Source organism: Eubalaena glacialis, chromosome 17 (genome assembly GCF_028564815.1).
Source record: "Eubalaena glacialis isolate mEubGla1 chromosome 17, mEubGla1.1.hap2.+ XY, whole genome shotgun sequence".
Taxonomy (NCBI): domain Eukaryota; kingdom Metazoa; phylum Chordata; class Mammalia; order Artiodactyla; family Balaenidae; genus Eubalaena; species Eubalaena glacialis.
Window position 1 is genome coordinate 23049711 of NC_083732.1, and position 16863 is coordinate 23066573.

Genomic DNA, 16863 nt, shown 5'->3' on the forward strand with positions numbered 1-16863 from the left:
TGTTCATTGAGATAAAACAAGTCTAATTGGGGGATAGAAATAATACAAAAATATAATATCCAAGATCATTATTAACCAACCTGCCTTGTCTTTACTTACCTTGCTAGTAGCTAGGAAACATAGAAGGGAAATATAACCATAAAAGCCTGGATATTTTTTTCCAAGCATTTGACACACCATGCTGAATAAAAATTTTTGAGTGCGAATTTTCTGTAAAATTCAATTCTATCATAAACAGATGATAAAAATCAAGGTCAAAGGTTAAAATGGAAGAAAATTTTAATAACTTTTAATAAAGCATTTAAAAATATTGTTCCTTATTTTGCCACAATCTCAGAATTTTTTCAACTGTTGGGAACGTTATAGACAGCCTTCAAGGAAACATCTTAAAGAACAGTTTTAAGTTTCCCTTTAGAAATTTAAAATTTCACCATTTCATAGCTGATGGTTTACCAATAGCACCAGTTCATCAGGGTGGAAATGTACCACATAGTTGACCTGTTTAGTGGTGGAAGGAATAATAGCCTACTTTGAAAAGTCCATCCGAAGAAAAAGCTTGGTGAAGAATCATTTGCTCCTGAAAAGTATTAGTAAACTCCCTTTTCTGGAGTTAATAATGAAAACCAAACAGAAAACATAGTTGGGTCAACACCTCATTAATGGGGTAATCAGTGAATTCTATACAATAGTCTGTACAATTCTGTACAGCTATCTGCACCAGTGAGGAAGAAACTCCATATAGGTTGGGGAGAGTGAGAAAGAGATGCAGAGAGACAGACACGAACTGAGAGGAAGGTCTTACCTCCACACATTGAGGATGGCACCTGAGCATCGTCAGTAGATCAAATAAAGCCAGTCAGCTCTTAACCAGGTGGTGATGAGGCCGTGGTGGCTGTTTTAGAACTCTTGGCTTGCCTAGACTAGTGTTTTCAGTTCCCTTCATAAGTAAGTGAAGACTGTTGGCAAACCTTTCGAAGCTGCATCTGGTATATACAAAAGTTTTTTTAAAAAGACTAAAATTTAACATAGGAAGTAAAGTAGTGTTCCTGTTCTTGTATAGTTTGGCAGTCCCGGTCTCATGTACATTCTCAATAATAAGAGATTAAAGGTTATATTTCAGTGAAAGTGAGAAATCAAATAGTGGTACAGTATTAAAAATCTTGATCTTAAAAAATTCTGTTGGGGGAATTCCTGGGTGGTCCAGTGGTTAGGACTCCACACTTCCACTGCAGGAGGCCCAGGTTCGATCCCTACTTGGGGACCTAAGATCCTGCAAGCCACATGGTACAGTCAAAAAACAAACAAACAAAACTCCTATTGGGATTCATTAAGTGAATCTGACAGTGTTAATACATAGGTCATTTATTATCAAAGGAGAAATGTTATCCAAAGTAAGCAATTGTAATACTGTATGAAAATGTTTTTATATACAGATAGAGTGTCAAAATTAAATATATACATTCCATTAATTAAAAGGCCAACATATATTATTCTCTTAAAAATATACTTCTCAAATTGCAAACTCATTTAGACAAGTTTTATTACACATAAATGACAAAAGTAACTCAGTACTATGGTTTAGCATCCTTAGAACAGATGACTTTCTATTTTGTGAAATTATTCTCTATCTTCATTTTAAAACATCTGTTATATCATTTATTAAAGGCACTGTGTTATACATTCATGTTTAATTACATCTCTCAATTATCTTGGACTCCTTTATGCTACTGCTTCTTTAAGCTGTATGACTTTTGTTCTCATGGGCCTTATCCATATCTCACTGTAACTCTGAAACATTTCCAGCACAGATGACAACAATTTCCACCTCATTGCAGTATGCTGATGCATAGTGGGCCATAAAATTATTTTGGTAATAATGAAATGTTAATTTTTAATCCTTGTAAACTTTATACATTTCACAGAATTTATATGTCTTCTGAAAATTTTAAACAGGTTTAAAAAGTATTATTACAACTAATATCTTACATGGATTGTCTTACAAAAATCAGTTCAGAATTAATACCGATTGATATATATCCTCATGCATGTGAAATAGTTTGTTGATTGCAGCGTTTGGTTTCCACTGTTTATGTCCATCTTCTAGTACTACAGTAAGGATTTCTCAATTGCTGTAATCTGTTTTTACCAGGATGCATTCAGTAACTTCCAGAGGGCATTCTACCCTGGAAAATTGCATAAGCAGATAGATTCTTGGAGGATACAAATAAAGCTCTTAAGTTTTTATATTGCCACTCCGTATTTTTCAATGTTCTTTAGCGCCCCTCAAAATTTTATTCCAACAAGTTTTTATCTTTTGTAGTAGTATCTTTAGGAAACACAGGTCATTCTGTTTTTTCTGTTCCTTTAACGACTTATTCTCTTCCTAGAAAAATATATAAAAAAAGTTTTTAAGTTCACATTTTTATAAAAATACACATTTTAAAATATTTAATCTTTAATATCCATTATGCTAGGTTATACTAAAAATTTGGTTTAATTAAAAAGAATCTTGAATGATATTTTTTAAAACTATGGTTTCTAACTATAATTGTGATCATCATTGATGTGTAGGAAAGTCAAGGTTGTTATGGTTTAAGATTTAGGATTAATTAAAGAGCTGTTAGGTGGATGTCATTTTCACCACTGCAACAGTGGACATAAAGAGTGCTATTTAAACTTTTGTGAGAAAGATTTGTACATTATTCAATTGAGTTTTTTACAATGGAAAAAATGCTTTTATGGAAGGAATAATTAATACTGAAAATATTCAGTTTATTTTGTCAAAGATGATTAATAAGGACATACCTGATTAAGCTTGTTCCCTAGCCTTCCCTAGAGTATGGAAGATGCCTGGCTTATAAGCTAGTTTTCAGTCCCTGACAAAAATCTTAAAAAGGGCTATCTGTACAACCTACAGAAAGTGGAGAAAGAGATACCTCACGCGGCAAAGACATATAAGAGAGTAGCTGTGCATATACTCAGTTATATTTCCACGAGTCTCTGGGAAGTGGATTAGTACAAGGTTGAGTAATTTCTTCATTTAGATAACAACCAATTATTGGGTGTTTTCTAGGTCAGGTATTGTGCTCAGTGCTATACATACAGTATTTCATTTTATCTACTTAATAATTATGAAATTGATGATTTCACCTTTCACATTTGAGGAAACTGAGATGTAAAGAGGATAAATAAGCCGCCATAGTCACACATCAAGTAAGTATAATGATTGGGTCTTGAGCTTGTTTGTCCTATTTTTAGTTTAGTCACATTCAGATCTCTTTTAGCTATATATTTAGTAACAGTAACACATACCCTTTAAATAATGCATTTAAAAGATTAGAGGACAGATTTCAAAGATAAATATGAAGGAGAATTTGTCATATTCTTCTCTTTAATGAGGGTCCCAGGACATCTTTAAAAAGTACAAATTGAAGTTTATGTGACTAAGCAGGTTTGAAATACATAGATGTGAATATTTCATGACTTTTCCTCAAAGATCAAGACTGAACATTCATTAAAAAGACAAAAAAACAAAGAACCATGATTTTGCCTCTGTAATCCTGGGAACACAGATGTTATCTCCTTTTTCTAAACTTTCTTTCTAAATTCCCTTAGCCAGAGGCCCTCAATGTATTTATTTATGTTGCTCAGTTATTCATTTCAACTATTCCACTTCAGGTGGAATTCCTAGGGTTTCCTGAGTCCCAGGGTGTGCAGACTCACCCTGCTTCTCTAAGAGGAATAAGGAATTTCCATATATACATATATATATATATATATATATATATATATATATATATATATATATATATAGTGGTCAAATAACATAATAACGGAAGTGTGAAAAAGGAATCTATCACTCTCATGAACCAGGTGTGTTCATTTTTCTCTGTCTCATCCTAGTTAATATTTATATCATTGTAATGTACAATCATATTTAATTAAATATTCTGACTTTTTCATTCATATTTTCTACATTGTTATATAATTTTGTGTAATAATCTAATAAAATGTGTGTAAATATATATAAATATAGAATATTCAAATACTATTATACATATACAGTATATACTGTACAGTCTATACTAATAAAATAGGTATAAAATGGGTTCTCATTTTTAATATGTGTTTCTTTACTATAGTAACTTTTTTTCTTTGTATCTTGTTGTCTAGTTTATTTTCTCCTATATTGTTCATTTCCTTTGCTATTACCTACTGAGGTTTTAATTTTGTTTCTTTTTAAAAAATCAATGCTCTGACATTTTCCCTAGCTTCTTTAATTTTAAAATAGTGGTTTTTAAAAATGCAGTTTAAAGGGATCCAATTTCTAAGGGGTACCTCCCTTCTCCTTTTACCAACATTATAATGAATATTTTCAAAATCGAGCATATAAAAGGAAACAATTCAAAGAGAAATATTAAGGAATTAAGTTGAGTAAAAAGCTGATAAGAAAAGAAAACTATACAATCACTCTTACCAAATTCTTAGTGGGTTGGGCTTCACCCAGGGAAGTTGGTTTTCTTCCTTTACCCTTAAAAACCAAGTCATATTTACAATATTGGTTATTAATCCTTTATTACTCCTTCCATTAATGTAATTGCTAATTTTCATATTACTCTCAGCTCATCTAATCTATTTGAATATCTACTTTAAATTATTTATTGTTAGTATGGCAGAATACTAATTTCATTTAGAAATAGAATATCAGGGAAAAGGGAGAAACAAGAGAGGTTAGTCTTCCGAATAACCTGGATGCATAATTTTGCAAATATGCCCAGCACTGTGTTAATTGCTGTGAAGTATGAAAAGCTAATATAGAAGGGTATACTAACAGAGACAAAACTAGAATTTTAATCAACATGAAAATAACATTAGCATTAAGTTGTTAAATCCTTACCATAAATTTTATTCAGCTTTACCCATCAGAAGCAAAATGAAATAACTATAAAAAGCTTGTAGCATGCCTAACTCACGAAGAAAATTCAATATAGCTGACCATCTTTAACATCTTGCCTTCTCATTTCAAGAAAAATGTGGATTGTAGCAGGTTAATTTTGTAACATAATTTTATTTAATTTCAAGATTTAAATTATTTGTGTATTTTCTTTTTCTACAATTAGTTGATTTTGGAATATGGTAATCAATGCAAAGCTCAACACATGAGAGAAAGAATTGCAAATATACAGCATACCTATAACCTTTAACCCTTTCTAGGCCAAGAGGTGATATCGCTAGTTTGCTCTGCAGTCTTTTCAGTTAAGCCCTGACTTGAAGCTTATACTCAACATAAGCCATTACTAAGCAACTGGATGTGTAAGCAACATGAAACGAACTTGCTATTCCTGCATTAGATAGTACAGTAGTCCCTCTGTATTTGTGGGGGATTGGTTACAGGACCCCGGTGGATACCAAAATCCAAGGATGGATGCTCAAGTCCCTTATATAAAATAGCGCTGAATTTGCATATAACCAGGCACATGCTCCTGTATACTTTAAATCATCTCTAGATTACTTACAATACCTAATACAATGCAAATGCTATGTAAATAGTTGTAAACACAAAATAAATGCTGTGTCAATAGCTGTCGATGTGGCTTGACAAATTCAAATTTTGCTTTTTGGAACTTTCTAGAGATTTTTTTTCGAATATTTTTGATCCACAGTTGGTTGAATCTGAGGATGCAGAACCCATGGATATGAAAGGCTGACTGTACTTTAAATCACTATAAATAAGGATTAAGAGATGGTAGGCTAGAATGTAAAGTCTTCATGAATCTTAAGCTTGACCTTGAAGGATGCATAGAACAAGGGAGATCAGATTTTCAGAAAAGAGAACAGTAGAAATTCCATATAAGGAAACTACATTAGTAAGGGGACAAGATTGGAAATAAGCTTGGCAAATCCACAACACCAAGAGGGGACTGGCTTGTATCAAGTAGATAATGTAATGATAAATGAAGTGGTCCAACTTATACGGTCCAACATACATTTTCATCACTGTCAGTAGGGCTCAAGGACAATCTTACCATTTTACCTTCTGTGGGCAACTACTAGTATTAAAAATTAAAAACACACACAATCCTTTTTCTATCATAAAAATGTTAAAATTTTCTTTTAAAAATTATAAGAAATATTTTTGGCTTTATGTGGCAGCTGGTAAAATTCCTGAAGAGGGAGTAAAAATAATAATAATAATAGTAATTATAAAACATTTATTGAAACTTTTTAGTACTAAGCACTCTATATTATGTCATTTTCACATCCTATAATGTAGGTACTATATTTTTCTCCACTTTGCAGATGAAGAAACTGTTGTCTAGTGTCAAGATAATGTCTTCCAAATTTTGTTTTATTGTTTAAATTTCATGACCACTAGCAGAGAAGTAGGAAAAACTTAGCCCTATACTTATCAAAATTATTGAGGCAAAAAACTTGAAAATTGTTGGACATAAATATGCCCAATTTTTATATACAAATATATTTGTTAAATACATTTGATTACCCATTTTATTGGCTATGAGTTCTTATAAGTGTGTACATATATGGATTACAATTATTAAGACATTTTAGAAATAAAAATTTACCATTCCTCACCCAACTTATTACACTAGCCTCCTTGAAAGTTATTATGGCAATAAAATTTATTAGTTTCTTTCATTTATTTATTTTCTTTTTTTAATTGAAGTATAGTTGACTTACAATGTTGCTTTCATTTATTTTTAGTACCTTTTTAAAAACGATTTCTTTGTCCTAGCCAAGAGATGAATAGGTACTTTACAAATTGAGGCTTTCCTCTTCTAGAATTGAGTAAATGTATTTCAATTTTCTTATAAGCACTTAGATTTCTATGCTAACAGATTTGATCATCAGAGAATGATAGTATCTTATCACTGGAGTTGTTTACATTTTTGTTCAACAGTCCTCAGCTTACCTTGCTGGTGCAGTTCAACAGTGTTAATGTGCCCTGTGAAACTGTTGATAGGTGAAGATTGAAATCATCACTGATATTCATTTTAAGGAATTGCTTCAACTTTCGAGCAGCACGATATAAAAACGAAGCTTCCTATTACAGAAAAAACATCAGAAGGGCTGTGTTTCAAATAAAATATTAAGAAGTGATAGCCTTTCCTAAGGAGCCTAAGGCCAGAACTGTATTGCTAAGTAACACCCCACCTCCACCCCAGTTTTCTTCTATTCCAGTTAATCGCATGACTGAAGAGCCACTAGACTGAAACTGTTTAGCTCCCAGGTGACAGCCTAAAGTGCCTAGAACCCAGTTTAATGATTATCTGACTTTTTAAAGTCTCTTTTCTTTGCTATGTGTGATCTTATTGCTTATGAGTGAACATATAACAAGTTTATTCAATTTTAAACAAGGTAACTAAAGGAGAGGGCTTCTGGAAGCAACAATAGTGAAAGGTATGTGTGATTTTTCTTATTGTTATTATTTTTGCCCTTTTTGAGCTATGGACAAATAGCTGGCAATAAGAAAATAAAGGGCCTATTCACCTAAAACAAGTTTTTCATGTATTTAATGTAAGAAATTAAAAAAAAAAGAATTTATGGATATACTCTTAAATGCCATGAGGTTAACTCAGCTATTGTGAGTTTAAAAAAAGTCTATTGAATAGCACACTAGTTTCTGCAGAAACAGATGACACAAATTTTTGTTGGAAGTTCTGTAGATTGTAATATTATACCAAATAGAAATGGTAGTGGTTTGAAGATAAGCAAATACTGAAAGAAAAAATTTCAAAATGCCTACAACTAAATTACTCCCATTACTTGTGTGTGTGTGTGTGTGTGCAAGCAGTCACTCTGACAAGCATTTTCCTGCATAAAAATTTCAGAAATAAGAGATATGTGTCTTTGAATTCAGCAGTTCTTCTAGTATTTTCAAGGTGAAAATGAAATGCTAAAATTAAAAGGAATATTTATCAAATAAGCATAGGGCTATTTGTAAAATGAAAGTATAAAAGACCATAGTATAACTTAACATATCAATGGGAATTGTCGGGTTAGAGCCAAAAGACTGCGTTATTCATATAATCAATATAATTAACAGAGATACAAAAAATATAAGCTTCTATGAAATCAAGCTTGAATGACATATAAACTCCAAATAATTATCATTACCTTATTATCATCACATGAATGTTTTTTAAAAAAGTTAGGTTCGTTATTCAGGCAATTGCTATCAAAGTCTATCATGCTGTCCTGTAATAAATAATATAAAATAATATGGTTAAACTGGGGACCTTTCTAGCATGTAGTAATTATAAAAATAACAATGTTATAATACTTGGTATTTATATGTGCATTTTAAGGAAAATAACTTTAGTCTGACTTAGCTGACTAGGCAGGAAGAATAGTTGTTTATAGTTGAAGAATAAACAAGTATATACACAAACCCTCACGTATTTAGAGCTTCCCCCAGACTCCATAGGTTAATCTCAGAAATCATTGAGAGAAACTGGCTTTTTTGAGGAAATAAAAGTACCTATTTTAGAAGTTATACTATATAGACAACATACTATAAATTTTGAAATCATGAAGTTGAGATGCATTTAAGAGGTTATTTGGTCCAATTTCCTGCCACTATCAAACAGCGACAAAGGGAATTTACTTTAGAATGAAGGGAAAGCCTCTTGACAGTAAGTAAAGCTGAAATTCATTCTGCAGCATTTTAAATAATCCAGTTGGGGATGTTTGAGGTAGAATTTTGCTGAGAAAAAAGTGAGATTGAATATGTGCATTGTCATTGTCACGTAAGAGGGGGGAAGGCAGACTGGCACATTCTCATTTTTCTTTTCTAAGGAATGTAGTATTAGAAGGTGGGGATTAGCTGAATCAAGAATGTACTTGACATATTAGGAAGAATTTCCTAAGGATTCAGATTCTTTATGCACAGGATTGAACTAGCTCTGTCCAGCAAACTAGCCATTCCATGCTATCAGAGCTTCTAGAAGGACTTCAATCAATCTTAGCCTATGTGTTGTCATCTAAGGAACAGATTAAAAAATGGAGTAATGGCAGGATGTAATCATGGGCTTCTAATCTTCATCTGCCTCTCAGAAAAATATGCATTACTCTTCTCACCATTGAAAAGCATAAATGGTCTCTGGATTTATCCTGACTTTAAATGTATCTGTTTTACCTATAGGAATTACAGCCTGAACACGTAATCATTCATTTCACCATTCAACACTTACTACAGGCCAATGGGCAAAGTCCTCTGCCAAGCTTGATAGGGGAAAAAAGACAAGAAAACACAGTCCCATTTTCTTATGCCATTTGATGTAAAGGGCAGATGATGCATCCTTGGACACTTGTACATCACTTCTTATATTTGTAAAAATATGCTTATGTAAACAGAAGATTTGTTAGTGCCAAACATCCCAGTCATACCGCAAATATCTCAAGTGTAAATAGATATATTTTTCTATAACTATCCTCATGTTGCCATTATACATATTCCTGAAAAGGTAGTGGAAAATTAATGTTTGCCTGTTAAATCATTTTCCTATTGACTTGCATTTAACCCTAAGAAGGACAATAAATCATGTATACATTTCTCTCTGATAAAACATGCTTTTCATTTTTGCCATGCCATCCGTCAAAAAAAGAAGATAAACAAATGTGCAGCTAATCTGTATGATGTTTTCCAATTTACCAAAAATATTATATGAACTAGTACCTATTTCTTGGAGCATTTTAACAAATTGCATGACACACGAATGTTTGAAAAGCCATATTGGTTAAGCCATTGCTCCAGGTATTTAACAAAACTCATTTTTGGCAGATACAGAAAGTATGTTTTTATACCAGGTAATTTGTTTGCCAAATGTGTACAGCAGTAGATAAAATTTTCACTTAAAACGTTGTCTCCTATAAAAGTCACAATTATAGTTGACTAGTTGACTTTAGTGCATTTTATGAACAGATTTAACATGAGCATACATGAGTGCCAACTATAGTTGCTTTCTGAAATTGTTTCCATTTAAGCCCTGTGAGAAGGATGGCTCAGACTAAGATATGTAGAATCATGGAGTTGGAAAGAACCTTATATATCCATCTTTTGATTTAACAAATAGTAGAATTACTTTATCAGTAATAGTTTCTTACAGGCATCTTGACATATTTGAATATTTCTTCATATTTATTATGAATATGAAAGAAACAAGAGACAAGCCAAGATCACATTGACTGTGAACTCAGTATTTTCCGGTGTAAAACATTATGTCACATAAGTTGTTCCTAAAATACCTAATGTTCTTTCGATTTGTAGAATTGCATCTTCTTTCATTTTAGCATAGTTTTCTTCTATCTTTGAATTTTTTTCTAATGCATGCACAGCAGCCCCTTACCCAGAAACACTAATTATATACACAGTTGATTTTCTATTTCACTTTTTTCTTTTATATATTTATCTTTGATTTTTTAAGATTCAATTTTGTGTGGTTTTCTCCAACATGTCTTCCATATGCCTGTTCTAGTGGGGCACTCATGGTCACATGTGCTCTAAGAGAACTAATGTCTATTTACTGCCCATAAATGATTCTCATTGGCAGCTACATAACTGATAGCTGTCTCCTTTCTATTCTCCTTCTATTTTGTAGGTCTGGGCCTGAGGATTGGGGTTTTGATATGAAGAAGAAAGATTCAGTCTCGTGTCTTACTATTCTTTGAAAATGAACTTGGTCCCTACAGAAATATTTTTCATTTCTGATTATCACTATCACAGCACACTCACGGCCCAAAGTCTTATGGCATATAAAGACCCATTTGGAGGACCTTTTGAAAAGTGAAACTTATTTTTAATGAAATCTGTAGCCTGTATGAAAATTAAAAAGGTCTGTATTGTTCTTGGAATCCTATTTCAAATGTTACAAATTTTACCATTAGGTAGCTTACCAGATTATTGTAAGAATTGGTAGTTAATTCCTCGCTTAAATTAAAAGTCATTCATTTATTCTTCAATCAAATACTTGTCGAACATCTACCATGTGCCATATAGTAGTGGAGAGAGAACTGTGATCAAAATCACAGAGGGTTCCTTCCTTCAAGAAATTTACTGTCTGCTGGTAAAGACAGACATCAATCCAATAATCACAATCAAATCTCAAATTAATAATTGTCATGAATAAAAAGTATATGCTACCATAAAGCCTATAAAGAAGGATTTTACTTAGGAACCTCAGTAAAGCCTTCCCTAAGAAAGGAACACTTCAACTGAGATCTGAAGCATGAGTAAACTAGAGAAAAAGAAAATAGAGGAGGATTAAAGATGTAGAAAACAGCATGTATGGCTTCAGTTAAGTGGGAGGGAATAATGGCAGATAGGCTGCTGGATGAAAGAGAGCAAGGGAAAGCCGGTACATAGATGAGAATGCAAGAGAAATCACCGGTTTCATACGAAAGAGATCTGGAGGAAACTAAATTATGCTGGGGCTTAAGGACATGTTAAGGAGCTTTGTCTTGATCCTAAAATCAATAATTAATGACTAAATGCCTTTTTCAAAGATCATATTAATAGCAGCATGGTAAATGGTTTGGAAGGGTTCAAGAAAGTATGTGTGTGAATCTTTAGGAGGCTAGTACATAGTGTTTGAGATAATGGTTTATTGGACTTGTTGGTGGGAAAGAATGTAGAGATAGGTGAATAGACTTGAGAAATATTTAGAAAGCAAATATAACATTATTTGAGAATTAAAGTTAAGGAAGATTGACAGACCAGCGATGATTCCTGGGTTTCTGGTGTGTGCAGCAGGATATACTGTGTTGCCATTCACTGAGATAGGGAATAGTAGTAGAGGTGGTGTGAATAAAATATGTTTGGTTTTAAACAGATGAAGTTTGAGTTGACATTCAGAGATCCAAGAACATACATAAAGAAGCCAGAAAGTTAGAAAACCTGGGGAATAGACTGTTTTAAGAAGATGGTGTTCCATAATGTACAATGCCAACTGAAAGGTCAAGTAAGTTGTCTTGTACAAAATCTATTCACATAAAGAAAGCAAAATTAAATTAGAAAAACAGCTGAAAATAGATGGTAAAATGAAGTATTAAGCAGATATGATATTTGTTTTGAGATAATATTTATAAGCAAGAGCATATGCTTATAATAAAACATGCTTATAATAAAAATCTTTCAAAAGAAAAAGGTGTTATATATAAGCATATATTCAAATGTATATGCATATGCACAAACATGAACATATGTATAAGACTTGATTAATTAATCTTCATTTAACTTGCTGGGATAATCAATATTCTACTCCTTCTGTAAAACATATTGACTAATGCCCACAGTATACCAAAGACTCCCAACTCCAGTTTCTGATATACTCATGCGTTTTTGCATTCATAATTTGAGTTGCATATTTACTAAGTCAATTCCTTAACACTAAGTTATACTTATTATTTAATTAGATCACTTAATTAAATACTATATAAATCAAAGAATACTAGAATGAAAATACAGTTGTGTGTAGGACTTCCAGTTTCCAGTCTGGGAGGTAAGGAGCTTAGAAGTCACCATTCCATCATAACAACAAGTAAAATGCTGAACAAACGGAAGAATCAGCAACTCTTCTAATATCTGTCAGAGAAGTGAGGTCACAGGGTAAACTGCCTCCCCAAATATTGGAGAAACAAACAGCTGATACAATAATTACAATTTACAGAACCAGAAACCCAGGAGCAGAAACCTCCATGTGAACCAGTGCTGGGATAGAAAAACCTGAACTGTAATTGATGAATTACTGGAAGCTCAGAATGGACAAGTCTTAGAGTTAAAATTCCAAGGGGACCTATCACTGGAGGTCCCCCTTTGCTCACACTTTTTCTGAGCTTTACTTACAGGAGTTCTATGAGGTCCTCACAGTGAATATGAGAAAAATCCCCATGTGCTTCTGGCAGAGAGAGGGAAAAAGCATTGATTTTGAAATATGCCAGAGTGTTATGTTATTATTAACAAGGCCTCCCCTTAGGAGAACCTAACCTGCTGGAATTTTATCAGAGCCTAACCTATCTGGGGTAAGGGAAATACCAAACTCCAGTCCTTGCTAGACATCCTTTCTCACCTAAGTGGGGAGGTATTGAGAAGCACTGGTAAAGTTTACAGTCCAGGGGCACAGACTCATCAAAAGACTGAGACCTAATCAAAGGACTATAAAAAGCTTCCCATCTCCCCACACCTTATCACTATATTACTAAAAGCCCATTTACCACAGGTTTATTTATGCAGAACATCATGTCCACCTTCCAACAAAAAATTACGAAGAATACTAAAAGGCACAAAACACAATTTGAAGAGACAGAGCAAGCATCAGAACCAGAGGTAGATACAGCAGTGATGTTGAAATTATCTGACTGGGAATTTTTAAAAAATATTATTATTATGCTATGGCCCTTAATGGGAAAATATTCAGGAAAAAATGGATAATGTAAACAGAGAGATGGAAATTCTAAGAAAGAATCAAAAAGAAATGCTAGAGATAAAAAGCACTGTAATAGAATTATGGGCTCTTTATTAAATTAGACATGGCTGAGGAAATAATCTCTGAGCTTGAGCATATGACAATAGAACTTCCAAAACTGAAAAGAAAAAGGAAAAAATACCAGGGGAAAAAATCGAACAGAATATCTAAGACTGTGGACAACTACAAAATGTGTAACATATGCATAGCAAGAATATCAGAAGAAAGAGAGAAAGGAACAGAAGCAATATTTGAAGCAATAATGGCTGAGAATTTTTCCCAAATCAATGCCAGACATCAAACCACACATCCAGAAAGCTCACAGAACACCAAGCAGGATAAATGCCCCAAATCATATACTTAGGCATATCATATTCAAACTTTAGAAAATCAAAGATAAAGAAAACATTTTGAAATAAGCCACGGGGGTCGGGGGTGGGGGGAAACTTACTTACAAAAAAGCAAAGATAAAAATTGCATCCAATTTCTCTTCTGAAATCATTCAAACAAGAAAAAAGTGAAGTGAAATATTTAAAATGTTGAGAGAAAAAACCCACCAACCTAGAGTTCTGTACCCTGAGAAATTAGCCTTCAAAGGGGAAAAAGAAATAAAGACTTTCTCAAACAAAAATTGAGGTAATTTTTTGCCAGTAGAACTGCCATGAAAGGAATGTTAAAAAAAACTTCTTTAGAGAGAAGAAAAATGATACAGATCAGAAACTCAGAGCTACATAGAAAAAGGAGGAGCATCAGAGAATGAATAAATGAAGAAAAAAATAAAAACTTTTATTTTCTTATTCCAAATTGGTCTAACACTTTGATTAAAATAATAATGGCAACAATGCATTTGACTATATCTAATTTGATTATATATATACATATATACACACACATATATAAAATGCATGCTTATATATAAGTGAAATCAATGAAGCAATGATATGAGGGACAGGAGGAAAGAAAAGAGGAATTAGGAATATTTTGTTATTTCAAGGTACTTGTACTACTTGTGAAGTGGCACAGAGTTATTTTAAAGTGGACTTGGATTAATTGCAAATATACATACCAAACTCTAGGGCAACCACTAATAAAAGTTTAAAAAGAAGTATAATTGTTATGCTAAGAAAGGACAGAAATCGAATCATATAAAATGTCAAAACCATAAAAGACAAATAAAGTGTGAAGACAAAAATAGGAACAAAGAATAAGAGCAACAAATAGAAAACAGTAAAAAACATATGGTAGATATTGGTCCAACTATATCAATAATCACTTTAAAATGTCAACAGTCTAAATACACCAGTTAAAAGACAGAGATTGTCAGAGTGGGTCAAAAAACACAACCTAATTATATATTGTCTATAAAAAGCCTACTTTTAATATAAAGACACATATAGATTATAGGTAAAATGAAGAAATATATACCATGCTAACATTAATGAAATGAAAGCAGGGTAGCTATATTAATTTTAAACAGAGCCAACTTCAGAGCAAGGAAAGTTATCAGAATGAAATGGACAATACATAATGATAATGGAGACAATTGTCCAAGAAGATATGACAATTCTTAATGTGTACGCGGCTAACAACAAAGAGTCTAAATACATGAGGGAAAACTGATAGAATACTAACAGAAATAGATGAATCCACTATTATAGTTGAAAACTTTAATATCTTTCTATCATAAATGGACAGATCCAGCAGGCAGAAAATCAGTAAGGACATAGCTGAACTTGACAGCACAATCAGTTAACTCTATATAGTTGGCATGCATAGACAACTTCATATTTCATCCACCAACAGCAGATTACATAGTTTTCTCAAGAACACATGGAATATTCTCCAAAAGAGAGCAAATTATGGGCCATAAATTGAATCTTAACAAGTTTAAAAGAATAGAAATCATATAATGTCTGCTATTAGATCACAATAGAATCAAATTAGAAATCAATAACAGAAAGACAGCTGGGACATCCCAAAGTATTTGGATATTAAACAATATACTTTGAAGTTATATGTGGATTGAAGAAGAAATTTCAAGAGAAATTTTAAAATATTTGAAATAAATAAAAATATAACATTGAAATCTATGGGATTCAGTGAAAGCAGTGCTTAGAGGGAAATTTATAGTATTGAATGCATGTGTTAAATAAGGAAAGTATCTAAAATCAATAATCTAAGCTTCCACCTTAGGAAACTGCAAAAGAAGAGAAAATTAAATCCAAAGTAAGCAAAAGATAAAAAAAAAAAGTAATAAGAAAAGTTAAAGCAGAGATCAATTAAATTGAAAACAGGATATCAATATACTCAACAAAACAAAAAACTTCTCCTTTGGAAATATAAATAAAATTGATAAGCCTTAGCCAGATTAACTAAGAAAAAAAAAAGACACAAATTTCCTAATATCAAAAATGAAAGAGGGGACATCATTACAGATCCCATGAACAGTAACAAGGATAATAGATACTCTAGATGATAATTGATAATCTAGATGAAATTGACCAATTCCTTAAAAGACACAATCTGCCAAAATTTACCAAGAAATAGGCAATCTGAATAGGCCTATATCTATTAAAGCAATTCAATCAATTGTCAATAAGCTTACAAAACAGAAGCACCAGGCTCAGATGGGTTCACTGATTATTTCTATCAAACTCTTAAGGAAGAAATCATAGCTATTCTCTATAATCTCTTCCAGAAGAGAGAAGCAGAGGGAATACTTCCTATCTTGTTCTATGAGACCAGGCTTACCCTAATACCAAAACCAAATGAAGACAGTACAAGAAAAGAAAACCACAGATCAATATATCTTGTGAAAATAGATGCAAAAATCCTCAACCAAATATAAGAAATTGAATCCAACAATGTATAAAATAATTATACACCATAACCAAGTGATATTTACCCATATATGTAAGACTGGTTCAACATTCAAAAAAATCAAAGAATGTAATCTATCACTTTAAGAGGATAAAGAAGAAAAATCACATGATCAAATTAATAGATGCAGAAAAACCAGTTGACAAAATCCAACATGCATTCATTACAAAAAAACCCCCAAAAAACAAAAAATCCTCTCTGTAAACAAGGACTAGAGGGGAACTTCCCCAGTTTGATAAAGAGCATCTACAAAATCCTATAGCTAATAGCATACTTAATGGTGAGAACCTCAGAACTTTCCTATGATCAGAACAAGGCAAAGATGTCCCTCTCACCATTGCTTATCAACATTGTATGAAAAAACCTAGGTGATTCAATATGACAAGAAAAGGGGAAAAAAAAGATATACAAACTAGGAAGGATGAAATATAACTGTCTTTTTTAGTAGATGATATTGTAATTTATGCAGACAATCCTAAAGAATCAACAGAAAAACAAAACA

General features: G+C 32.4%; 1 protein-coding gene and 1 long non-coding RNA gene across 3 annotated transcripts in view; one reads left to right on the forward strand and one right to left on the reverse strand.

Moving 5' to 3' along the window:
- Positions 1-2060: 2060 nt before the first annotated feature.
- Positions 2061-16863, reverse strand: part of IL7 (interleukin 7) — a 49589-nt gene continuing 34786 nt past the window's right edge. The window contains exons 3-6 of one of the 2 annotated variants that reach the window (XM_061171371.1): positions 8137-8217; positions 6932-7063; positions 4478-4531; positions 2061-2383 (exon numbers count right to left, since the gene is read on the reverse strand). In XM_061171371.1, the coding sequence (XP_061027354.1) occupies positions 2264-2383; positions 4478-4531; positions 6932-7063; positions 8137-8217 (387 nt within the window). In that variant the 3' untranslated portion in view covers positions 2061-2263. The remainder of the gene's footprint in view (positions 2384-4477; positions 4532-6931; positions 7064-8136; positions 8218-16863) is intronic. The other variant, XM_061171372.1, reaches the window with a different exon arrangement.
- The window catches only part of LOC133076805 (uncharacterized), a 42928-nt gene continuing 33411 nt past the window's right edge, over positions 7347-16863 (forward strand). Inside the window, exon 1 of the long non-coding RNA XR_009697617.1 lies at positions 7347-7419. This is a non-coding gene — a long non-coding RNA (uncharacterized LOC133076805). The remainder of the gene's footprint in view (positions 7420-16863) is intronic.